Source organism: Bos taurus, chromosome 18, assembly GCF_002263795.3.
Source record: "Bos taurus isolate L1 Dominette 01449 registration number 42190680 breed Hereford chromosome 18, ARS-UCD2.0, whole genome shotgun sequence".
NCBI classification, from domain to species: domain Eukaryota; kingdom Metazoa; phylum Chordata; class Mammalia; order Artiodactyla; family Bovidae; genus Bos; species Bos taurus.
Window position 1 is genome coordinate 24227603 of NC_037345.1, and position 25941 is coordinate 24253543.

Genomic DNA, 25941 nt, shown 5'->3' on the forward strand with positions numbered 1-25941 from the left:
ATTTCCTGCTTTCGGTTTTCTTCTGTGTCAGTGAACAGGGTGCAGAAGGCATTTTGCAGCAAGCAGGGACTCGCAGATTGTCTAGGATAGTAGGGTCTAAACCTCACCTTGGGTGTATGGTCACCAGGTCTTCAGACAGCCTCTTCGGGTTATCAATTACAGTGACTCGGTGCTGTACAAAATGGAAGTGATTGTCAAACTCAGTGACCTCAAGATTGTGGAAGGCATCCCCAGGAGCTGGACAGGTGTAGTTGGTTGTCACCTATTAACAGGAAAAGGCTCAATAAAAGTTGAGTTTCTAGGTCATGAGAATATTGCATGGAAATTTGAAGCACATGAACTAAAATGGTTGGTAACTTGCTTTTTTTTTCTTTCAGTTTTAATGAGATATACAGTCTGTATAAGTTTAAGGTGTACAACATAATGATGATAATAATTTGTGAAATGATTATTACCACAATAAGTATCCTCTTAATTCCCCCAAAATGTTTTTTCCCCTGTGATGAAACTTTTTGGGCGTCCTCTCTGCATAACTTTGAAGTACACGATACAGCGCTATTGCCTGTAGTCATGTTACACGTTACATCCCCGTACTTGTTTACCTTATAACTGGTAGCTTGTGACTACCATCCTCCAAGTCCCCCTCACCCCTCCCCAGCCATTGAACAACCTGCTTTTTAATTGAACTGAGAAATGTTTGTCTTTTATCATTTTGCAAAAATTAATTTGGTCTGAACAATCCTAAACTTTACTAAAAGGAAAAAAATCTCTCTTTTTTAAAATAGTCTCTTCTTGTGACAGTGAGGACTGCTCATGTGATTTTACGGTGAGTAGAAATTTGGGAGGGAGGTGATGGAGGTCTACTCGTACAGTTGATTTTAAAGTATAACATGTAAAAAATTTGTAAAAATATGACTCTAGTGTATCCTATTTAAAACAAATTCAGTTGTGACAGTAAATCATTAACGTGACTCTCGTCTGTCCGTGGCAGATACGTAATCCACCTCTGGGACCTCAGCCATGAAGGGACATGGGAAGGAAAGGGGACGTATGTCTACTACACAGACTTTGTCATGGAGCTCACTCTCTTGTCCTTGGACCTCATGCACCACATTCACATGCTGGTAAGTTTCCCAGAGGGAGCTCCAACAGAGAGAGCTAAGTTTTTAGAATCAGGAACTCTGTTTTGTACAGAGTTTAATAAGTGAAACATTTGTGGATGACCCACTTAAAAGACTATAAAAATGATGCAACTGTGCCCCTCCCCTTTTTTTTTCTTTCTGGCCAACGGGTGTAAAACAGTGTGGAACAGCTTTGGTGCCCAGCTCAAGAGGTGTTTGCTGTCCTCCCAGGAGACTTAACTCACTCTGCTGACCAAGTCAGTAGATAATTCTTTTAGCATGGTATTAAGAGAATTCCTCTCCTCATAGATTCTGTGGCTTCTGATATTTAGCAGTTACTTTGTAGGTGGTAAAGGGGACTCCCACAGTGTTAGCTGCTTCATGGATGCGTAAATGTTCCACCTTTGTAATTAAAAGCAAAGTCTTTATTCTTAATTTCTCCTACTTCATTGTTTGCATTTTATTTTGGTGTGCAAGAAATCACCATGTTGAAAACCTGCTTCCCTGGTTAGCACTTCAGTGATCTCAGAATGGTGAGAATCAACATGTTTGGTGGGCAATTTGTTTATATCATAAGCCGGTCAAAGTAGCATTTAAAAATTTGAGAGTTGAACATAGCACATTTCTAAGTGTACTTTTTAAAAATGACTTTGAAAACGTACTTTAAAAAAAAAAAAGCCCCCCCCCAACAAATGTCAAAAGTTAAGTGTTGACTTTTTTTTGTGGTTACTGCTTCTTTATTTATTCAGAGCCATATATTCATCATGTATCGGGCCTATAGCTTAGGTTTTTGTAGCTGTTGTATTATGTGCATCTTCCTGTGCTAGCAACATTTCTTCTCAATCATTTTGATACCTTTAAGATAAAAATTCCACGACAGGGTATGATGATTTGATTGAAATGCAGCATACAGCACTGTTATAACTCGTTATCATGTCGTATGTTATATCCCCACTAAGTTTTTATCTTACAACTGGAAGTTTGTACGTTTTGACCACTTTCCTTCCTTCAGTCCCCGACCCCTAGCCATTGAACACCCTGCTCCCATAATAAGGGTATTTAGATTTTATTCAGTTGTTTGCCTCTTCACATCTTTACATAATTTTTTGGTCACATGTTAGTTTTTTTTGAAGTACTTTTTTCCTCTTTTCACTTAAAATATTATTTACCCATATTATTAATCTTCAAAATGTTATATATAAAATATAATAGGATATAATTATATTTTATGATACATATAATGAGTATACAATATTACATTATGTGAGTTCACAGTATAACTGTTCCCCTACTGGGCATTTGGTCTGTTTCCTGGTTTTCTGTTTTATAATTGCATGAATGTACATCATTTGGCATAAAGCTTTAAACTTTCTGATGAGCTCCTCAGAACAGATGGCTGTGGATGGAATGACTAGGCCCCAGAGCATGGGCAGTGTTGAGAGTCGTGAGAGGAGTATGCGCATTTGCTTCCCCAGTGGCTGCTCCTGCTCACCTTTACCCACGACTCAGACCTTCCGTTGCTTGCCTTGGCCCTTGGTGCTAGCCAGTTCGCGTTGACCTTTATTGTACATTTTATTCTCTGTCCCTCTCATCAAGTTATTTGGCAACATCTGGTTGTCCATGGCCAGCTTGGTCATCTTCATGCAGCTGCGTTACCTGTTTCACGAAGTACAGCGTCGCATCCGCCGGCACAAGAACTATTTGCGAGTGGTCGGAAACATGGAAGCCAGGTGAGTCAGCAGGTTGATGCCGCCCATGTTAACACATTTGCGATCTTTAATAATAACAGATCCCGGGTTATATCCCCGCTTTTTTCAGCTGTTAATGGAATCGTGAAAAGTGCAGGCTCGGGAGTCAGACTGCCTAGATGTGAAGCCCACTTAGTTACTGTGTGACTCTGGACAATTTACTTACCTCCCTGTGCCTGGGTTGCTTAAGCCTAGGGATAATAACAATACCTTCTTCCTGGAATGTTGGGTGGATTCAGTGGGATAATGAACATAATATACTGAGAACAGTACTGGGTAAATATTAGGTTCTTTTATTACATTGTTATTTTTATCATCATTATTATTAAATGGAAGTCTCCTTGGGCTTCTGCTCTTTTTATTCCTTACACATGCATGCTTACATACACACACAGACACACACAAACACACATTCTGTCTCTCATACTCTTAACCTCACTGAGGTTGTTCACTTGGCATCCTGAGGCTAAACCAAGCCTGAATGGTGTGAGGTTAACAGGCATCCTTTTTGTGTCCAGGGGAGCAGTTTGGCTCTCTGAGGTGTCTTAACTCCTCTAATCTACCCAGAAATGTGCGCTCATGTCATCACTAACGAGGGCCGTCGTGTTACGACACAGTCGGTTTCTGTGTATTGGTTTCCTGCTGTTTGATGATCTCTGGAGAGAGCGTGGTTGTCATGGTTTCCGTGGGTGGAGATTTCATGGTGAACATGATTCCTCTGTAAGTGTGCTGCTAGAAAGGTGAAATCTGTGACGCAAGTGATGCTCAGTATTTGTGGGATTGACAGAGATCCCTGCCAGGTGCCCTCTGCGATGGTTTCCGTTTTTTTCCTTACAGGTTTGCAGTGGCAACTCCAGAGGAGCTGGCTGTCAATAACGATGACTGCGCCATCTGCTGGGACTCCATGCAGGCTGCGAGGAAACTGCCCTGTGGACATCTTTTCCACAAGTAGGAGCTTGGCAGGGGCCACATGGGACTGGTGTTCTGTCCAGGCCACGAGGATGCTTCTTGTGCCGGGGCTTAAGACCAACCTTAGCTGAAGAGTGGGCGCGTTCCCTCAGACTGGCCAAGGTGCTGGTACTGAGTCAGGTGGGGGGCCTGGGGGTGTCTGCCTTGTTTCTCAGCCTCTTCCCTACACGGCAGGATTGTTCCCCACTCAGTTTGCCATCTCAATTTCTGGATGTGTTAGCTGTCTTCACATTCCTTCTCTGTGTAAGCTCTGAGGTATAACACATAGGCCCCTAAGACTTAAAACAAAGGGGTGGAGGAATCCTCGCTTTCCAATAGCTTATTCCCTTTTCTCACCTTTTTTGGGGTGAGAATATTTATTTGTGCATTTCACGCATGCCCAGAAGCAACATAGAAACACACACCAGGGTGGTGTGATGGGATGGGGATCAGACCAGAGACAGTAAGCAGCCTGGAACTGTGACTATCATCAGGGATTACAGCACCTCCACGGCTGGACTAGATCTGTGTGCAGTACAGGTTCTGTCCCCTGTGAGCCCTTGTCTCTCGCTGTTGCGGTCCTCACCTCCTAATGTTGTTCATTTTTAGAGCTCTCATATGGACTGTGACTGTTCAACCTAAATCCTAAATTATTCTGTTTGTAGATTGGATGTTTTTCATGTTGACAGACCTTGAGGTATCTCTTGACCTTTTGTATCTATGATCAGTCTTGCATATTGAGAAAGTTATAATCTTTACATCTTTAAATCTTCCTTTCTTTATTTTGTATTCCCAAATAGTTTTTCTTCTCCTTTTTAATGTTAGAAAGACTTTGGAGCTGGAGTATCAATGACTCAACAAATTTATTGATTTTTTTTTTTTTTAATGTGCTGGCTACTGAGTTGGCTTCTGGGAAATAATGTTAAAATGACAGAGGTGGTCTTTGTTTCACAAGGCGTTCAGCCTAATGGAGGAGACAGACATGAATTAAGCAGGAGTGTTTATGAGCATGTAAGGATAAATTGAGACAAGTGCTCTAAAGAAAGGGAATGTGGTCCTTGAGAGCTTGTGACAAAGCAATCTGACACCTGGAGAAGGTGACTCTGACAGTGAGTAGGTGTGAAGGCATTAGAAGAAGGGATCAGGTGGAAGAGCCTTTGAGACAGAGGGAACATTACTGAAGCAAAAGGGAGTATCCAAGGAATGAAAGAGAACCCATGTGCCAGGAGCTCAGAATGTCAGAGGGGGGAGTGGTGTTTGCTGAGGCAGAAGACACAGGCCTGAGTCACCTTGCAGGGAACTGAGGGGAGTGGAAGGTTTTAAAGTAGGGGTTCAAGGTCAGATATGCAGCTGGGGAAGATCAGGGAGGCCAGTTAGTAAGGGCTGCTGGGGTTCAGATGGGCGCCGAGAGGCGTGTGAGCTAGAGCAGTGGAAGAGGGGCAGGAACGGGTGGACAGGCGTGAGGAGGAGCAGGAGGCACCTGGTGCAGACTGGCTGTGAGAGAGTGGGGAATGTAAGGTGTCGAGGATTCTTCTAGTTTTGCGGCTGAGCGACTGGATGGATGGTGGTGCTGATTGATGAGGTTGAAAGACCAGAGACACACGCATTTCTCAAAAACTTTCAGATAGTTCCTAAGGAGCTTGGAGAAAGTTTGGAAGAATAACTCAAAAGAGTATATTTCACTCCAGAAGAAATGTTTTCAAGCATTTAATTAGATTAATTTTAGGATTTAGTTTTTAAAATTGAGGCAAAATTCATATAACATACAATCAGCAGTCCTAAAGTATACAATTCAGTGGCATTTAGTGCATTCACAATGTGGTACAGCCACCACTCCTCTGCAAGTTCAAAACTTGTTCATCACCCCAGAATAACCCCCATATCCGTTACAGTAAGTCACTCCCCATTCCTTCCTCTCCACATTACCTGGCAGCCAGTAATCCGCTCCCTGTCTCTGTGGGTTTGCCTTTTCTGGAAAGTCCGTATGAAAGGAATCATACAATATGTGACTTCTTGTGACTGCCTTCTTTTACTAAGCATAAAATTTTCAAAGTCATCCAAGTTGTAGCATATTTCAGTACGTCATTCCTTTTTATGACTGAGTTAAACATTTTTATAATAATTGAACAACCTATTTATTCATTCTTCCATTGATGGACCCTCCATTCTTCCACTTTTTAGCTATTCCAAATGATGCTGTTATTAATATAAACATTTGTGAACAGATATCTGTATCTGTTGGAGTACCTGTTTTTAATTCTTTTTAGTATATACTTAGGAGTGAAATTGCTGAGTCATAGGGTAATTCTATGTTTAACTCCTTGAAGAACCAGCAGATTTTCCCACAGCAGCTGCACCATTTTACATCCTATCAGCAATGTATGAGGGTTCCAGTTTCTTCAGATCCTCAACAATACTTGTTTTCTGTTTTTTCTTATTATAGCCATTTTGGTTGGAAGTGGTATCTCATTATGGTGGGGTTTTTTTTAATGATAGTTCTCAAATGTGATGTTTTTGTTGTGGTAAAAAATGTATGAAGTGAAAGTGTTAGTTGCTCAGTTGTGTCCAACTCTTTGTGACCTCATGGATTGTAGCCCACTAGGCTCCTCTGTCCGTGGCATTTTCCAGGTAAGAATCCTGGAGTGGGTGGCCATTCCCTTCTCCAGGGGATCTTCCTGAGCTAGGGATTGAACCCAGGTCTCTTGCATTGCAGGCAGATACTTTACCGTCTGAGCCACCAGGGAAACCCTCGAAAATGTTTACCTAACATAAATTTTACAATTTAACTATTTTTAAGTGTACCAGTTTAGTGACATTGAGTACATTCACATTGTCGGGCAACCACCATCCACCTCCAGAACATTTTCACCTTCCCAGACTGAAACTCTATACAATTCAAACAATAACTCCATAGTCTCCCCTTCTCCTCAGTCCTTGGCAACTACCTTTCTATTTTCTGTCAGCTATCACACAATAGCACATCGCACAATAGTTGTCCTTTTATGTCTGGCTTTTTTCACTTAGCGTAATGGCAGAAAGTGAAGAGGAACTAAAGAGCCTCTTGATAAAAGTGAAAGAGGAGAGTGGAAAAGTTGGCTTAAAGCTCAACATTCAGAAAACTAAGATCATGGCATCCGGTCCCATCACTTCATGGGAAATAGATGGGGAAACAGTGGAAACAGTGTCAGACTTTATTTTTTTGGGCTCCAAAATCACTGCAGATGGTCACTGCAGCCGTGAAATTAAAAGATGCTTACTCCTTGGAAGGAAAGTTATGACCAACCTAGATAGCATATTCAAAGCAGAGACATTACTTTGCCAACAAAGGTTCGTCTAGTCAAGGCTATGGTTTTTCCAGTGGTCATGTATGGATGTGAGAGTTGGACTGTGAAGAAAGCTGAGCACCGAAGAATTGATGCTTTTGAACTGTGGTGTTGGAGAAGACTCTTGAGAGTCCCTTGGACTGCAAGGAGGTCCAACCAGTCCATCCTAAAGGAGATCAGTCCTGGGTGTTCATTGGAAGGACTGATGCTGAAGCTGAAACTCCAATACTTTGGCCACCTCATGGGAAGAGTTGACTTATTGGAAAAGACCCTGATGCTGGGATGGATTGGGGGCAGGAGGAGAAGGGGACGACAGGATGAGATGGGTGGATGGCATCACCGACTTGATGGACATGAGTTTGAGTGAACTCTGGGAGTTGGTGATGGACAGGGAGGCCTGTCCATGGACAGGCGTGCTGCGATTCATAGGGTCACAAAGAGTAGGACACGACTGAGCGACTGAACTAAATGTCTTCAAGGTTCATCCATGTTGTAACATGTGTCAGAATTTCATTCCTTTCTAAAGCTGAACAATATTCCATTGTGTGTGTGTATCACATTGTGTTTCTCCATTCATCTGTCAACAGACATTTAGGTGGTTTCTGCCTTCTCAGGCTATCATGAATAATGCTGCTGCGAACATGGGGGTACACATTTCTTTTCAAGACCCTGCTTTCAGGGACTTCCCTGGTGGTCCAGTGGATAAGACATTGAGCTCCCAATGCAGGGAACCTGGGTTCAGTCCCTTTTCAGGGGACTAGATCCCACATGCCACAGAGAAAACCCATTGCAACTAAATAACTAAAAATAAATAAAAATTAAAAAAATAAATAAATAAAAAAGACCCTGCTTTCAGTTCTTTAGGGTATACACCCAGAGGTGGAATTGCTGGGTCATGTGATAATTCTGTGCTTTTGAGGAACTATCGTACTGTTTTCTATAGCTAGTATACCTGTTTACATTTTACATTAGATAATAGCCATCTTAAAGGTTGTAAAGTGGTTTCTCATTGTGGTTTGATTTGCATTTCTTTTCTTTATTAACCAGTGATGCTGATCATTGTTTCACATGCTTGTTGGTGTGTTTGTGCATTCTCTTTGGAGAATGTTGAAGTCAGATTATCCTATTTTATTTGGGTTGTTTTTCTTTCTGTTGATGAGTTGTAAGAGTTCTTTATGTATTCTGGATACTAAACCCTTATCAGATGTATGATTTGCAAATATTTTCTCCCATTTGGTAGCTTGTCTTCTCACTTTCTTGGTAATAGCCTCTGATGTGTACCTTTTAATTTTCTAATGAAATCCAATTTACCCATTCTTTCTTTTGTAGCTCACATTTTGAGTGTCAGATCTAAGAATCCTTTGCCAAATCTGAGTTCATGATAGTTTTTTTTAATAGTTTTATGGTTTTATCCCTTACCTTTAGGTCACTGATCCCTTTGAGCTGGAAGTATGAAGTAAAATTAGATTTGCTTATGAAAATGTGTTTCACCTGTAGCATTATTGGAAGGCAAGGATTTTACGTACTTTTGGAGCCCCACACAAGGCTGGTATAACTAGAAGTGTGATTTAAGGGTGTTGATTAAAGGGACGTGAACTTTTAAAAATATAATTTATTTGGCTAATAGTTGCATGATCACAAACAGGAATTATAGGTACTTTATTATTTCAAAATGTGATAGAGTTGAATTTCCACATTTATTATTTTGGAACATTACTGTCATACACTCTTCTGGCAGAGAGATAGTAAGCTGGGGAATAAGAGCTTTGAAGTCACAAATTTAATGAGAAGGCCAAGGTTATGACCAGATCAGATCAGATCAGTTGCTCAGTCGTGTCCGACTCTTTGCGACCCCATGAATCTCAGCATGCCAGGCCTCCCTGTCCATCACCAACTCCTGGAGTTCACTCAGACTCACGTCCATCGAGTCAGTGATGCCATCCAGCCATCTCATCCTCTGTCGTCCCCTTCTCCTCCTGCCCCCAATCCCTCCCAGCATCAGGGTCTTTTCCAGTGAGTCAACTCTTCGCATGAGGTGGCCAAAGTACTGGAGTTTCAGCTTTAGCATCATTCCTTCCAAAGAAATCCCAGGGCTGATCTCCTTCAGAATGGACTGGTTGGACCTCCTTGCAGTCCAAGGGACTCTCAAGAGTCTTCTCCAACACCACAGTTCAAAAGCATCAATTCTTCGGCGCTCAGCCTTCTTCACAGTCCAACTCTCACATCCATACATGACCACAGGAAAAACCATAGCCTTGACTAGACGAACCTTTGTTGGCAAAGTAATGTCTCTGCTTTTGAATATGCTATCTAGGTTGGTCATAAGTTTCCTTCCAAGGAGTAAGCGTCTTTTAATTTCATGGCTGCAGTCACCATCTGTAGTGATTTTGGAGCCCAGAAAAATAAAGTCTGGGTTAATGCGTAGCTAAAGTAGAGTAAGAGAACGGATCATTGGAATAGAGGATTCAAAGACGTGAGAGGCAAGGGTGTTGGATTGGAAGTTAGTCAGATTGAGCTGGAGAGGAAAATGGTGAGCTGTATGAGGAAGTCTTACTAAAAAGGGGTCATGCCTGGGAACTTGTAGATGACCATGTACGTTAACAAATTGATGTTCAGAGCAGGATACACCAGAAGTACATTAGGGTGAAGCAGGGCCAGAAGTAATGTCAGCAAGTGTTTCTCAACGTTTAAATCTTGCTAATGGTGAATAGAAAGTAAAATTACAACTCACTGATATATTCAGAATACTTCTGGTGAATTCTTGCAAAATATGCTAAGAATATCTTATTTTGGACTTTTTGGTAGCTCCTGTCTTCGTTCCTGGCTAGAACAAGACACCTCTTGCCCCACATGCAGGATGTCTCTTAACATTGCTGACAATAATCGTGTCCGGGAAGACCATCCAGGAGAGAACCTGGATGAGAATTTGGTTCCTGTGGCGGCAGCCGAAGGCAGACCTCGCTTAAACCAACACAATCACTTCTTCCACTTCGACGGTTAGTTGGTTTCAACCTCTAAAACCCCCCACAGGGTGTTCTCCTCTTAGGGGACACTGTTTTCATTATAACTTGTCCTGTACGGGCTAGTTTAATAACACGTTTCAGTTTGAATTGACAGTGTTCAGTGAGTATGGGTAACACTGAGGCTAGTCTATACCAGGCACTTCGCTAGATTCTGTGTGAATTGCGGGGAAGGGGGTCCAGGGAGGTGAAAGCAGTTACAGTTGAATCAGCCGTGCCTGCAGGAGTGAGCTTAATCACTTTAATAGTTAACCGTTGCTAATAATTTATTACACTGGTATAATACTTAAGCCTGTAATGAAGGGTCACTGAACAGTCATTCCAGTGAGTACTAGGAGGAGAATCAGAGCTGGAAGCCTCTTGCTTTGTCCATGAGATATGAATGTTCAGTCTTCCAGAATGTTGGAAAGAGTTGTATTCATGATAAAACGACACTTAAAATTCTAAGATCATGGGCACCATATCAGGAACTGGTTTATCATTCCTTAATTCACATTACATTGGCCCATTGCTGATTTTCATCAGTTTCAATACCACTAAATGCTGAGTTCATATTTCCTACTCTAAAGTAGGTATCCCTAGACTATTTGTTTAGGAAGATTGCTCTTCCCATCTCTGATTTGAGTTTCCAAGGGTGGGGCACAGCAGGAGTGGCAACACGTTGAAATCCCTGATAGGAAGGACCAGAGGAGCGGAGTCCATCTCTGAGAAGAGGGGATGGTGACCGCCGGCTGGCTGAGCAGGTGTAGAGGGGCTGCTTTGTGGCTGCTAATTAAGGCCTCTTCCTTGTCAGACTTCTGAAATAGACAAGCGGATCTTGGACATGGGTTCTGGCTATGTAAGCTATTTTTTGTGAATTATTACTGAAAACCTAGTCTAAATTGATAAAGGCAACTTTATTTCTCCTTAGTAAGTACATGAAATAGGTATCCAGCTTTTTCTTGGGCACAAACTGTCCAGGCAAGACTTTTGAGTGGCCCTTGAGCTTGTTCTACACTGCTGGCCTCAGTGCTCCTTTCTGAAGGAGAGGGGAATCCTACTTAAATGTGTGGCTTGATATGGGACTGTTTTCGTGCCGACACCCATGATCTTATAGCTTAGGTTCCCCTTCCTTAGGGCCATGGCAGCAGCAGCAGACTTCTTAGTCCAACAGCCTGTGTTGTAGTGCTGTTGGAGAAGCATTTTGAATGAGAAAAATAAAGTCTTTAAACCAGATTATTAAGTAGAAACTACTTCATGAAAATGATGTCCCCTGATGAGTAGTGTTTATGAGTAGTGTGAAGAGAAGAGTGAAAGGTCGGCTCCTGTAGCAACTTTGCAGCCCTGAGCACCTTCCTGACGGTGCGGGCTGTGGGAGGGATGGTGTGTTGTGTGGGTCCAGGGCCACTGGGGCGTGGGCAAGCCCGGCAGTGAAGTGTCCTGGAACCTGACTGTGTGGCTTCAGGTCCTGGCCACCGTAACTAGATGCTGGATCTTGGACAAGTTACCTAACTTCTGAGCGCCTTGGGGACCAGCAGGAGCACTGGAGTCAAATCCCTGAGAAGAGTAACATAGGAATAATAATAATAAACCCAGGTGGGGTTTTAGTGAGAATTGACACTTGGTCAGAGGCCTGGTGTAAAGGAAGCCCGGCTAGTAGTGACACTCACGTGGTAGCTAACGTGAGGAGGGAGGCCTCTAAAACCTGCCCTGGATTCTCGTTTGTTTCAGGGTCCCGGATCGCGAGTTGGCTGCCGAGTTTCTCAGTCGAAGTGATGCACACCACCAACATTCTAGGCATTACACAGGCAAGCAACTCCCAGCTCAATGCAATGGTAAGGAGCGCTCGCTGCTTTTAGATGGAGCTTATTAATCAGGAGGGAAGGAGATGCTGGAGAGCGTGTGCCATGTGCGTGACCTGGCTGGTCTCACTCTGCTCTGGCAAAATGACAGGGTTTTCAGGGGCATCGTATTCATTGGGACCACGTCAATGCCTGTGTTCTAAAATTGAAACTGACTGACTTGCAGGGAAGGAATGGAGACACAGATGTAGAGGGAGAGGGTGGGACGAGTGGGGAAAGCAGCATCAGCACGTGTTCGCTCAGAGGTGTAAGGTGGAGAGCTGCTGAGAAGTTACTGTGCAGCCCGGGGAGCCCAGTGTGGCGCTCTGTGACCACCCGGAGGGATGGGACCGGAGGAGCGGAAGGAGGCTAGGAGAGGAGGGCGTATGTATATATAATTATGGCTGATTTGCGTGGCTGTATGGCAGAAATTGATATAATGTAAGAACTTTAAAACAAAATTTAAATAATTACCAAGAAAAAAAATTGAAACTGGTTTGGAAGCGAGCCTTCGTTTTACTGATGTGGCAGATAATGTGCCCTTTTCTGAGCACTGCTAGGGGCACTCTTGTGATCTTCGCTATTCTTGGGACGCCTCTTAATTTTCACCACCAGTATTTGGGGAGTTACTGACTTGAGTGAATGATATGATTTTTGTTAAAAATTGTAGTAGGCCTACCATATGTGTTATTTTGACTCCATCTCCTCCCTTCCCCAAATAAATAACTGAGTATACATTAACACACACCGTTATACATGCATATATGGCTGTGGACGTAAGTGTGTGTGTTTGTACACACAAACACACACACCATGAGATGCTGCGCATGCTTTTGGCTCATTCAAGGATATTGTCCAAATACTTGAAGATTCTGTGTATTTTCTAAAGCTTTGTCATCTGATCTTCACTGATTCACTAATTCACTAATGAAATTTAGTGTTCATTATGATGATAAATCCAAGAGTCTTAAAAATCTAAACTGTGTTATTCCTGCCCGAATAGGGCCTCTGGTTGACATGGGCAGGCCTGGCCAGTACTTTAGAAAGTCATTGGTTCATTTGTTTGTCCATTAACTTATCTTAGTGTATTTATTCAACAAATGTGTAAGAAAGCCTGTTCCTAAGATGGGCTCTGTGCTGTTTCAACAAATTGCGTAGCACCTGGAGTGTCAACAGGGTGGACAGGAGTCCTACTTTCGAGAAGTGTGACTTCTTCATGTGGGGAGAGAGGGAGACCAACTGTAAACACAGATGAGGTCATTGCCAGTGGGGATGAGGGCTTTGCAGGCTGTAGGGCAGGTCATGTTGAGTGGTGAGCACAGACTGTTCTAGAAGAGACATTCAGAGAAGACTCAAGAGGTGATATTTAAGCTGAGACAGGAACGGTGAAAAGGAGGTAGAGGAAACAGGTGTATGGCCATGAGGTGACAATGTTCTGGAAACTAAGGGAAGTGATTGTGGTTGGAGCGTGTGGATCAAAAGCAAGACTGTGACATAATCGAGGTTGCAGAGCAGGTCATGTGGGGGTGTGTAGGCCACAGTGCAGTTTGGATTCTGTAATGAAATGACTGTTAGTGGGCCATTTGGGGCTTTTTTTCCCCTCCCCCAGGTGACTGTGACTGATAGGACCGTTAGAAGAGGATAATTTACTTCTGAGAGAATGACATTTACGGGGTGGAAATGGAACCAGCAAGACCAGTTAGGAGGCTGTTGCAGTAGTTCAGGCAAAAAAGGATGGTGGCTTGGACCAGGGTGTTGGGAATTAAGATGAAAAGAAATGGCAGATTGAAGGCTTTTTGAAAATGAACTGATAGGACTTGACAGTGCTTTTGGTTTGGATGTAGGGTAGTGGGGCGAGGGGAGGGTTGGTTTTCGTTAAGCAACCGAGCAGACAGTTGTACCAGGTATTGAGATGGGCAGGACTGAGGGAGGAGCAGGTGAAGGACCTCAGCCTTCTGTTTGGCCGGGGATGTTGGGGTGTCCGTGAGTCAGCCAAGTAGAGATGTCAGGTAGACAGTTGCGGACCTCAAGAAAGAGATCCAGCTGGAGAGAAACATTTGGGAGCTTTACGTCGTAGGGGACTGGATCTCTTCAGGGGAAAGAAGGTGGCTCACGAAGAGAAGAGGGCTCAGGGCTGAGGTCTGGCAGAGAGAGAGGAGCTGTGGCGGCGATTGGGAAGGAAGGAAACCGCAGGAGAAGAGGCAGGTCAGGTGTGTGGTAGTTCTTAGCAGATGAAGTCAGAGATGCATCTTGAGTGTGGCAGAGTGGAAGTGGTTATCAGCTGGAGAGGAACAAGCAGTTTCCATGGCTTGAGGGGTTGAATTCTAGATTATTGGATGGGAAAATGAGTGGGAGCTGAAGACGCTCAGTAGCTGGCAGTGTGTTACAAGATGGTACAAAGAAGTAAGGTGGTTGCTTAATAGGGGTGTGCCATCAGAGGAGTTTTGGTTGATTTTTTTTTTCTTTAAGATTTTTGAGCAGGCCATTCATTGATCCACAAATTTCAGAACCTGTAGGGAATTTCCCTGGTGGTTCAGTGGTTAGGACTCCATGCTTCCACTTCCACTGCAAGGGGCATAGGTTCCGTCCCTGGTCAGTGAAATAAGATCCCACTTGCTTTGAGCCATGACCAAAAACACCCCCAAAATCAAAAAACAAAACCTGTAGAGTATCTGGTGAAGTCACACTCCTGTCCTTGCCGCCATCTGCCCAGACTCCCTCCTCTCAGGGAATAACAATTTTGATTAGTTTTTTCTGTGTTGTGTTCTTTCACAGTGTTTACATACACACAGAAGCAAGCGCGAAGTGTGTATTCTTTTTCTTTTCCCCACGGGCCATCTTTTTTCTTCTATTTTTTGTTGTTTGTTGTTCAGCTGCTCAGTCATGTCTGATTCTCTGAAACCCCATGAACTGCAGCATACCGGGCTTCCCTGTTCTTCACTGTCTCCTGGAGTTTGCTCAAACTCATATCCATTGAGTCAGTGATGCCATCCAACCATCTCATCCTCTGTTGCCCCCTTCTCCTCATGCCCTGAATCCTTCCTAGCATCAGAGTCTTTTCCAGTGAGTCACATACCATACCCTTAACCGCTTTTAAGTGTACAGTTCAATGGTATTAAGTATATTCATGTTTTTATGCAACTCTCACCACCATCCATTTCCAGAACTCTTCATCTTACAAAACTGAAGCCCTAACCCAATAAGCAGTAACTCTCCATTCCCTCCTTCCTAGCCCCTGGCAACCACCATTCTCCTTTCTTTATGAATTTGACTTTAGGGACCTCATTTAAACAGAATCATAAATTTTTTGTGTGTGTGACTGGCTTATTTTACTAAGCTTTGTGTCCTCAAGGTTCAGCTGTGATGTCGCATGTGTCAGTTTCCTTCCTTCTTAAGGCTGAATAAATATCCGCTTGTATGGATAGACCACATTTGGCTTCTCCATTCATCTGTCAGTGGACGCTTGGGTTGCTTCCATGTGTTAGCTATCGTGAGTAATGGGACTACGAATATGGGTGTACAAATAAATCTCTCTTTGAGACTCTGTTTTTAGTTCTTTTCTGTACCCAAGAGTCTTTTTAAAAAGATTCTAAAGCATGCTTGGTTTGCAAATAGGAATGATCACTAGATGGGGAGAGATTGATGGTACAGAACAAAGTTAACTGAAGGCACAGTTCTTGAGGTGGAGGATGGGCTGGGCGCCAGAGCCAGGAGAGAGGCATTCGTTCACCTTGGTTGGGGGACGAATGGACATGGCTGCAGGCATGTCATTTTGAGAAACAGTTTTTTTTTTAAAGGCATGGCTCATAGTAACCATTTAGGTAGAAGCAACCTACGTGTCCATAAGAAATGAATGGATTATGAAAATGGTCTGTTCACACAATGGGAGTATGATTCAGCCAGCCAAAAAACTTTGAGGATATTGTGCTAAGTGAAATCAGCTAATTACCAAAAAAGACAAATACTGCATGATTCCACTCACATGAGGTATCTAAATTACTCAGACTCTTACAAACAGGAAGTAGAATGGCTGCCTGGGGAAGGGGGATGGGGAGTTGCCATTAAGTGGGTGTTAGAGTTGTGGTCTTGCCAAGATGAAGGCATCTGGGGATGTCTTGCACAGCAGTGTGTGTGTAGTTAACACTGCTGTACACTTAAAAATGGTTAAGATGGGTGATTGTATATTATTTTGACCATTACAAAAGACCAGGCTTCCTGCTGGCTTCTGCTGTCTCAGTGAAGCGCTCAGTCAGGTCATCAGCGGAGAGAGAGAGAGAGAGTAACGTCGTGAGGGCAGATGGCCTGGGAATGTGGCCGCCCCGATGCTCTGCGTGGGTACTTTAGGCTCAGTCAGCTGTTGAAGCTCTTCAGGCTGATCACCTCACCTGCCCCCTTAAAAAAAGTCAGAATCCATGGGCGCATAAACCTCCCAGGAATGAGAATTACCTTGAAGTTGATGTGTTTAGAATTCTAAACAGACAGGTCCTGGTGTTCTTCCTCCCCATCCACAGTGGATTGGAATAGTCTATTTTTAGCACAACTAATTTACTGGCACAATATATTTTTTATAAAGATCTAATGTATCGTTTGCTGCATTTTCTGGGAGAAATGCTTTGGACTTACTTTATTTGGGAAATGAAGAGGGAGCTGTTTATGAATAGAGAAGAATGTTATTTGATTATCCAGGTTGTTGTGGACTGTTGCCCAGTTAGCTTTGACTTGACCTGGGTTTTGAAAGATTATCAACTCATGTTCATAGAAACGATACAGGGATCCCAGGACAGCAGAGCACCAGGTCCTTCTGTGCTACACACGTGTCTTGCCCTCTCTGCCCCAACAGTGACCCAAGCAAAACTTTAAGCAGGTTTCAGCCTGGTCTTTCCTCTCTCGGTCTGACGTTGAGACACATTCCCCCTCTTTCTACAGTTGCGACAACATGGTCCTCTCCCAACAGTAGACTTTCTTGTCTCCCTGAGGCAGTTATATTTTTCCTCCTCATTTTTTCTTTTGATCATTGGGACTTTTTCCACATATAAAACCCTGAATATAAGTATTTATAAAATAAATATACATGCATGAGAAAAAAATGTGGAGCTGCTCAAATGAAAGTCCAGGTGGTGGCGTGCAAGATCTCCGCCTGCTCCCCTCTGTACGTGTGGCCAACCTAGAGCCCTGATGGCCTCTGTGACACATCTAGAGTGCAGTTTGAGAACTTTAGCTCTGGAGCAGTATTAGCAATTACATTCTTTAGAATCTTAGCCGCACCTCACCCCCTCCCCACCCCCGCCGCCCCCGCTGGGCAAAGTGTAACTCCCATATGGTAAGTTCAGAGTTTTTAGTAACCATCTCTATGAGTTTCGTCAGACCCATTCAGTGGTGTAACAGCACCATAATCAAAATGCAGGGCAGCTCCATTCCCCCTCCCCTCAGATTCCATTGTGCCCCTTTGTAATCACTTCTGCTTCTACCCCCAGCCTCTCGGAACCACCTATAAGTTTTCTACCCTTATAATTTTGCTTAGTCTGGAGTGTCATAGAAATGGAATCCTTGGATTGTAAAGAATCTGCCTGCAATGTGGGAGACCCAGGTTCGATCCCTGGGTTGGGAAGATTCCCCTGGAGAAGGGAATGGCAACCCATTCCAGTATTCTTGCCTAGAGAATCCCAGGAAAAGAGGAGCCTGACAGGCTAGAGTCTGTGGGGTCGCAAAGAGTCGGACACGACTGAGCAACTAACACTGTCACTGTTTTACAGCACATAGCCTTTTGAGTGGAACATCTTTCACATAACACATTTGAATTTCATCTATTGTTCCTTCTAGGAATATATAACTTTAAGGAGAATATGTTTGTATCCTGTTACTGAGCTTTTTTTTTTTTTTGGTGCCAAAACCCAGGATTGAATAAAATGAACACTTTTTAAAGCTAAATATTCTAATTCAGTCTGCCTCAGGGTCGTATTTCTGTGCTTTTTTTATTTGGAGTTGATGCCGTCACCAACTTTTCTGTTTGGCCTTCTGGAGGAGTCCTAAGTGTGAGGGTGATCTGCAGCACGGCAGTGGCCCCCGTCCTTGTGTTTTCACGGCAGGTCACCGGGTTCATTGCCCAGAGCCTGCCTCACCCCGTGACCTCAGGGAGTAACTGTTGGGAGTGACCGCTTCTGTGGCCTCTTTGTTTCCCTCCAGGCTCATCAGATTCAAGAGATGTTTCCCCAGGTGCCATACCACCTGGTACTACAAGACCTCCAGCTGACACGCTCAGTTGAAATAACAACAGACAACATTCTGGAAGGACGGATTCAAGTACCTTTTCCCACACAGGTAAACTGAGGGTTCAGGCATGACAAGTGAATTCTGTCCTTACCAAGGTTTAATCTTCTAAATTAACTTTTTAGTTACTTAACAGCTGAGTATCATTTATGACTTGATGAAGGGTTTCTGTAAATTCCCTAACTTTCCAAATTATGATTGAGAACAGACTCATCCAGGAGGCTTGGCTGAAGACAAGGACACAAACATTTGGCTGATTTTTTATGCAGATGTATACCCCAAACCAGTTTGCCCTCACCAGTCATAGTATCAGTTCACTTTTCGACAAGGATTGGCAGTCTTTTTCTAGCAGATTGAAGTATTTTAGGCCTTGCAAGCCATGCGTTATCTGTTGTAACTTCTTAATTCCATGCTGCAGTGCTGAAGTAGCCGTGGACAATATGGAAATGAATGTATGCGACTGTGTTCCAGTCAAACTTTATTTACAGAAACCGTTGGAGTAACTTGTCCTATAGGCTGCGGTTTGCCAGCCCTGGCGTGGGAGACAGCACCCTTTGTCCTCAGCTGGCTTTGCACATCAGTGTAGCTTTCCAGTGGTATAGTTCCTCTTTGTGTGAGGCTTGTAGTTTTGACTCTTTAAAAAAAGGTCCTGTCTCCTGGCCCATCATAAAACCTCTTCGATGGGTACAAGAACTATTGACATTTTAAAGACAAGCTTTCCAGCAGGACCAAGGAATGAATATGTGATTAGAGTATCATAAGAGCTTCCCAAGTGGCTCAGTGGTAAAGAATCCACCTGCCAATGCAGGAGATGTGGGTTGCATCCCTGGGTCAGGAAGATCCCCTGGAGGAGGAAACAGCAACCCACTCCGGTATTCTTGCCTAGAGAATCCCATGGCCAGAGGAGCCTGGCGGGCTACAGTCCATGGGGTCACAAAGAGTCAGACACGACTAAGTGGTTGAGCCACATGCAGGCTATCATATACCAAAAAATCACTCAGTTTTTATATACCAAAACATGGAAATCTGTTAGTAAAAATCTTAAAATGTGAGAATCTTTGGAGAGAGAATAAGCCTGGAATTGGTAGTCGAAGGGGTTGAGGTATTAGAGGTGGCTCTGTGTTCCTTACCTGTAGGAACTGGCTGTGGCTCTGGGAGCAGACTCTGAGAAGGATTTGGATGCCAGTAGTTAATTTGAGAAGTGTTCTGGGAACCATGCAGTACTTCCCTGGTGGCTCAGATGGTAAAGAATCTGCCTGCAATGCAGGGGACCTGGGTTCAGTCCCTGGGTTGAGAAGATCCCCTGGGGAAGGCAATGGCTACCCACTCCAGTATTCCTGCCTGGAGAATTCCATAGGCATAGGAGCCTGGTGGACTGTAGTCCATGGGATCGTAAAGTTGGACATGACTGAGTGACTAACATTTTCTGGGAACCATGGGAAGGAGTCTAGGAAACACAGGCAGCAGGTGGGACCGTGAGGTGGGTTAAGGACTTGTTGTCCAGCAGGTCAGCATCGAGGGTGTTTAGAGCTCGGGGCCGCTGGAGGCTTCTGGGATCCAGTGCAGAATTCATATACACCAGTTCCCATCCATTGTCGGCAGAGGGCTTCCTCTGAGGAGCGCAGAGTTCCCTCACACAGCCAGAGTGAGTCCTTGGGCGATGAAATACAGAAAGCGGCCAGCCGGCACCAAGGGGACAGGCCTGCAGGGGTGAGGGCAGGTCCCGAGGCGTCTGCCGTGTTGGCCGGGGGCTCAGCCTGGCTGAGCGTGAGGACAGCGGCACCGGTTGGCAGGATGTCGAGGCGGATGAGATGACCGTGCAGGGCTTTTCCAGTGTCCTGTCTGTCCTGCTGTTGCGTTTGCTGTTGTCGTGCAGTTGTTATTACTGAAAGGGAAATTAAACACTGATAACTCTCGGACTTAGGCCTCAGACTCCTTTGTCGGGTCATTAATCCAGCATTCTCATGTCTTGGATGCCGGGGATTAGTTGAACTCAGCCTGCTGGGGCTGTAGCTCCTCCCCACCACCCCCAGCCCCACCTGTACCTGTTCCTTGAGTTCAGAGCGGCTCTGCATTGTCTGTGCTGCTGTCTCTCTTTCAGCGGTCAGAGAGCATCAGGCCCGCGTTGAACAGTCCTGTGGAAAGGCCAAACGGCGAGCAGGAGGACGGAGAAGCCTCTGTTCAGGTAAGGCCTGTGCCCTAGAGAGCGTGGAGGAGTGGGGTGGGCACCTGGCGGTGGGCTTCGTCCACCTCTGATGTTGGTGTGACAGCGCTCGAGTAGTGAGCAGGCCGTGTGCCAGTCCTATCTCAGCATGTGAGGCTAACAGACCTCACTGTGCCCGGGTGTGGCCGGCAGCCCACTCCCTGGGGACTGTCCTCAGGACCTGGAGGAGAAAGGGGCCATGCTCTCCTGGCCGGGCCTGCCACCATGAACTTGAGTGTAGCACTAGGAAGGGTGTGGTGGGGCTGGGCCCAGGACTTGGGTTGACCACGCGGGCCCACTCTCCAGAGCCGAGGTCATCAGGTTATTCTCCCCTACACCTCTCTTGTTGAGCTCAGCATTTGCAGGAACTTCCACACATTTCACAAACAGGAGACCCCCGGGATGGGGGGAAGCATGGTTATCTTGGGAACCAAATCTGTCTAGATAACCACTCTGGGTGACCTGGGGTGAGTGCCCCCAACCGAAAACAGCTCCCTTGTCCGGGGTGCAGGGCAGAGGTACCTCCACCCCGAGCTCTTCACCCTACAGCCTGGGGGTGCCAGTTCACATTCGTTTTCTGTAATTCTCATTTGCTTATCGATGACCATACATGCTGGAAACTTTCTTAAGGGACTGAAAATCCCCAAGCAACCCTGTCTTTGCATTTCCTTGTGTGTGTGAGATGTGTGGGGCTCCCCACACAGGGAAGAGGTCCGAGGACAGCACCGCCTTCCCTCCAGTGGGAGTCAGGGCTCTGGGAGCAGCCGCTTTCACCTCACATGTCTTTCCCTACAAACAAGAAACACTAAACACTCCTAAGACTTCTTCAGATCTGTTGCTGAGTTAAAATGTTCATGTCCGAATCTGTAGCTGGGTTGTGCAGTATTTGTAAAATAGTGTCTGGCTTCTGAAGAAGGGGATCATTGCTTTTCCAGGTTTTGTAGCTGGCTTAGCTCTGATTTAGAGGCTGGGCTTACTGGGTGGCCTTGTGGGTGGGTACAGCACATTCAATTTGTCTTGATTTCCCAACTTTCTTTTCAGAGCGAGCCTGAAGGTTTCTGACTTTTTTTTTCTTTTTTAATGTAGTCAAAGGAAAGTACTTGTTTCACAAAGAAGCTTGCTATATAACACTTTTGGCTGTTCTCAGGAAATAATAAGTTCTTGGAAAACAGACAGTCATTTAATAAACACCTCGATTTAGCCCAGTCAGCCAGTCAGCTCTGCCCATTAATTCGAGGCCTTCCCTCTGCCCAAGCTCAGGCCTGCATGGGTCAGGCTTGGAGGCCTGTGGGGGCCTGAGGGTGGGCTTCCATGCCCTTCCTTCCATCTCTTCCTCCACCTCCACTCATTGGCTCTTCTTCCCAACTCCTCTAGGATCAGACTCAGGAGGGGAGAGGGTTAGGATGGGCCATGTGACCCCAGGGTGGGTGGGTGGGTGTGTTACAGCTGTTATTTTAGAGAGCTTTCTGTCCTGTCTAGCACCAGAAACCTTGAGTATTCTTCCTTTGAACTTGGACTGTCTTTCAACAGCCAGCCCTTACTTCATGGGGCCCCCTCACCCCTTCCAGTGGCCCTCTTGGGCAGTCTTTCAGCAGCCTTGGGCTAGATCCTCCCGTAGGACCCATGTCTCCTCCCCAGAGCACACAGAGCAGTGCCTTATGGTTGGCGGACCTTAAAGTTGCTCCCATCAAAGCCTTTTTAAAATCTGCTACAAACCAGTTTCTTCCTGTTAGGCTTCTCAGGTGCGTGTTAGTCATCACCGGCCCCCATGTCCCCCAACATCTAGGGCATGTAAGTCAGGCCCCAGGATTCTCTTGAAGTTCCTCCCTTGCTGATCTGAGAAGCTGGAGAAGCGCTCCCACCCGAAACTCTTAAAAATAGGCCTTTCAGCCGCTTGCTCCTCAACTCTGTCTTCGCCTTGGGCTGATGCTGGCCAGCCTGGGTCTGGAAGCCCGAGCAACACAGACGGCCCCTAACCGAGCCTGCGGAGGGCCTTGGGCTCTGTCCTGACCTTCACAGCTGCAGCTATAATGGAGAGAGCCCCATTATCACATCCTGTGACTCAAGCACAGTATCTCATGTCTGTTTTAAAAAAGATACTAAGAATTTACCCTTCTTATCTGCCTAGCTGTTCTCAGAGTCAAATGAGGGTATAAAATTTGTGTAGTACATGTGGTAACTTGTTGAAATTTTAAAGCTGTAAGTAGTGGTGAACAGAAAATTCCCAGAACAAATTAGTAGTTAACTTGTGTGTCTTCCGAGAGTACAGTTTCAAGGTGCTTCTGTTTTCTATATAGTAATCCTTCACTTACTCCCCAATGTTAAACATGCCGTGGTGAGTCAGGCCCATCAAGAACCCCTGTCTGCTGACATGTGTTTGTCGGTCCCTGCCTGGCAGCCTGTCTCCTTTGGGGTCTAGAAGAGCATCACGAGGGGCTCCAATCAGGTGGGGACTGGATTGCTCATGGCAACCCCTTGCTTCCTGTGTCCAGACCGAGCGGGTGCCGCTGGACCTCAGTCCTCGGCTGGAGGAGGTGTTGGACTTCGGCGAGCTGGAAGCGGAGCCCAGTGAGGGGGAGGATTTTGAGGCCCGGGGCAGCCGCTTCTCCAAGTCCGCAGACGAGAGGCAGCGCATGCTGGTGCAACGCAAGGATGACCTCCTGCAGCAGGCGCGGAGGTGAGCAGGTCCGCGGTGCCATTGGGGGGCACCTGCCGTCCAGGCCCGGGGCCTGAAAGCCCTTGCCATAGATGCTGGGTTTGGAGAGCTAGCGCCTGTTCCCTACAGTTTCCAATTTCAAGTCTCTGTTGAAAAGCCAGAGGATCTGGTAATACTGGGCCACCCGGTAACCTCTGGCCAGCACTGCCAGCGTCCCCGATGGGCACTTTCACCAGCCAGAGGATCTGGTAATACTGGGCCACCCGATAGCCTCTGGCCAGCGCTGCCAGCGTCCCCGGTGGGCACTTTCACCCACACTCCTGTGGTTAGCACTTCTGTGCCAGTGTGGTCTAGACCCTTTATGTTAGCTACTCTCTCTTCCTCTTAATTCTAAGAGGGAGCACGGTGATTATCCCCATTAAACAGACTTAAAGCTGAAGAAACCAAGGCCTTGAGGGCCTCATGCCAGCCTGGTGCCCAGCTCCCGAGTCCTCCGTCTTGGCCACTCTGTGCATGGCCAGCCCTGGAGCACCGGCCACATCCCCACCACATCCCCACAAGGCCCAGCACCGGGTAGGGGCAGCCAGAGGGAGAGTGTTCTCTTGACTTGGCAGGCACTCGGTAGTTAAACATTTGGTGACAGGGCTGGGGTTTTGTTCCCGTGGGTGGGTTTGGTGCCCAGCGCCAGGCTGGTGAGTAGAGACTTCACGCTGTGTGTTAGTTGTGGGGGCGGTGGGGGGCCGGAGGAGAGGGAGGGGCTGAGCAGCCTCCACGGCAGAGACCTTCCGCCCCTCCGTTCAGGGCGGGGTGTCTCGTTTATGGGGTGGTGCTGAGTGGCAGCTTCGTAGCCTGACGGGGAAGGGGGAATTACCGAAGCATGTTGTGTGTTTTTGTATGCCTGCCTTCCAGAGCTCCCTGGGTCCCTCACGTGCACCTTTGGTTTTTGGTAGGCGTTTCTTGAACAGAAGCTCTGAAGATGACTCAGCCTCAGAGAGCTGCCTGCCCTCAGAAGGGACAACCTCTGACCCCGTGACCCTGCGTCGAAGGATGCTGGCTGCTGCTGCCGAGCGGAGACTTCAGAAGCAGCAGGCCTCCTAGCGCTGCCTTGCCTTCCTCGGCTGCCTCCGCCAGAGCCGCGTGCCCGGCCTGCTGAAGAGGCCTGTCCCCAGTTGTGCCTGCTGTGTGAAGAAGCGGGCTTGACTGCATCACCGCTGTATAAAGCATGTGGTCTTAATAGTGTTTGGACAGCTGACAGATTTAATCCTTTTTTGTAATACTTTCTATGTGACATTTCTCTTCCCTTAGAAACACTGCACATTTTAACTCTAGGCATGATCTCTTCTGCATTGACTGGACTTTGGAGGAGTGGGGAGGATCAGGAGGAAGTGGGCAACCAAAGACCTGAAGCGGGCAACGTCCATGACTGCCTTATGCAGAAGTCATAACAGATGCCGGTGTCTTTAGCTCCAAACGTGGCAGGAAGCGTGGTGCAGCAGATGGGGGTTGGAGGCAGGGGGATCCATACAAAGCAGCGTGCAGATGGATAGCCAGAGCCTGACTCCACACCGCTGGGGAATTTCTGCTGTCCAGCTGCTGTTCTTAGTGAGGAGGCATTCAGAATGTCAGAGTGAGGCCAGAGCTACGGGCTTCTGGACCCCTGGGCCGGCGGGCCATCATGGAAAAACCGTGTTTGGTTCAATACCTGGAGCAGAGCAGGGGAAAGCCCAGGGATGTGGTGTGAGGAGGTGACAGTTTGTCCCAGGATATCCGGGACTTTCCGAGCCCTGTCCAGAGCTGGCTTTACTTCAGTTAATGCTGGTGCTCCTCCATCTATGAGTATGCCCTGCGTGTCCATCCTCTCCTCTCTGTATTTCAATGTCCCCTGCCCACCTGCTCCCAGACATGGGGAAGGTCAGCACTGACAGGGTTAAGCAGCAAGCTTTGGTTCGTGGTTTTAATTCCTTGGTGAAGTCAATTAGGCAGTGCCAAAGGCTGTGGGTTTGGTCTTTGGGGGATGGGAGAGTACTTCTTGGAGGGCTTCATTGAAGAAATAAATGATACCTTTTGTATCTTTCTTCCCTGGAACCCTTCATTTTCATAACTGTGTTGGTTAAAAGGTAAGGTGTTGCGTCCACCTGCCTTGGAGCAGACCCAGATCTGAACTTTTTCAAATCCTTGACAAATTTCACTTGAAGGGTTTGAAACACGCAATCATAGCTTACATAGTTCAGTTTTATGTCCTACTGGATTAAGGTTTTTTTTTTTTTAATGTTTGAAAGCATAGTTTTATGGTAGTCCTTTTGGGAAGAATCCAGTATTACCTAAAATTGGCAAAGTTAAATGTATTTTACATAACAAAGTTTTTAGGATGTTGAGAAGTAACTGAAAATAGAGCGATGAGTACGTGTTTAGGCTGAGATAATTTATTTCAATAAATCTTTCAAAAGCCTTATCTTGAAATGCTGTTAGTAAATTTCTGTCATTTTTTTTCTTTTTAAATTTGTTTTGCTGAGAGCATAGCTATTTGTTTTTACTGTAAAACAACAACAATAATAATAATAATAAAAAGCAAACTGTCCTAGTGTGGTGTTGTGTGTGGCTTGGAGCTCAGGCAGTTTTCTTCAGAAGTGCAGAAATTAGGTCGTGTTTTGATTTCGGGTGTTCTGTTTTGGTTGGTGGGTTTTTCTTTATAATTTTGTGTGTGTGTGATGTGCACCTTTAAAGATGACACCAGTTCCATGTGTTCTTATGTTTCAGATGTGTGAAAAGAGAATGTTTTGGAGTCAATTTTAGAGAGTCCTGAAACAATGGAATACAACAGCATGACAGTGATCA

The 25941-nt window shown here is 45.7% G+C and overlaps 1 protein-coding gene across 1 annotated transcript in view; it reads left to right on the forward strand.

Moving 5' to 3' along the window:
- AMFR (autocrine motility factor receptor) overlaps positions 1-25688 on the forward strand; it is a 45512-nt gene extending 19824 nt beyond the window's left edge. Inside the window, 10 exon segments of the mRNA NM_001045974.1 lie at positions 786-826; positions 992-1124; positions 2718-2851; positions 3707-3817; positions 9946-10136; positions 11871-11974; positions 18164-18298; positions 20349-20432; positions 22943-23127; positions 24057-25688. Of these exon segments, the coding sequence (NP_001039439.1) occupies positions 786-826; positions 992-1124; positions 2718-2851; positions 3707-3817; positions 9946-10136; positions 11871-11974; positions 18164-18298; positions 20349-20432; positions 22943-23127; positions 24057-24204 (1266 nt within the window). The 3' untranslated portion in view covers positions 24205-25688.
- The last annotated feature ends 253 nt before the right edge of the window (positions 25689-25941 follow it).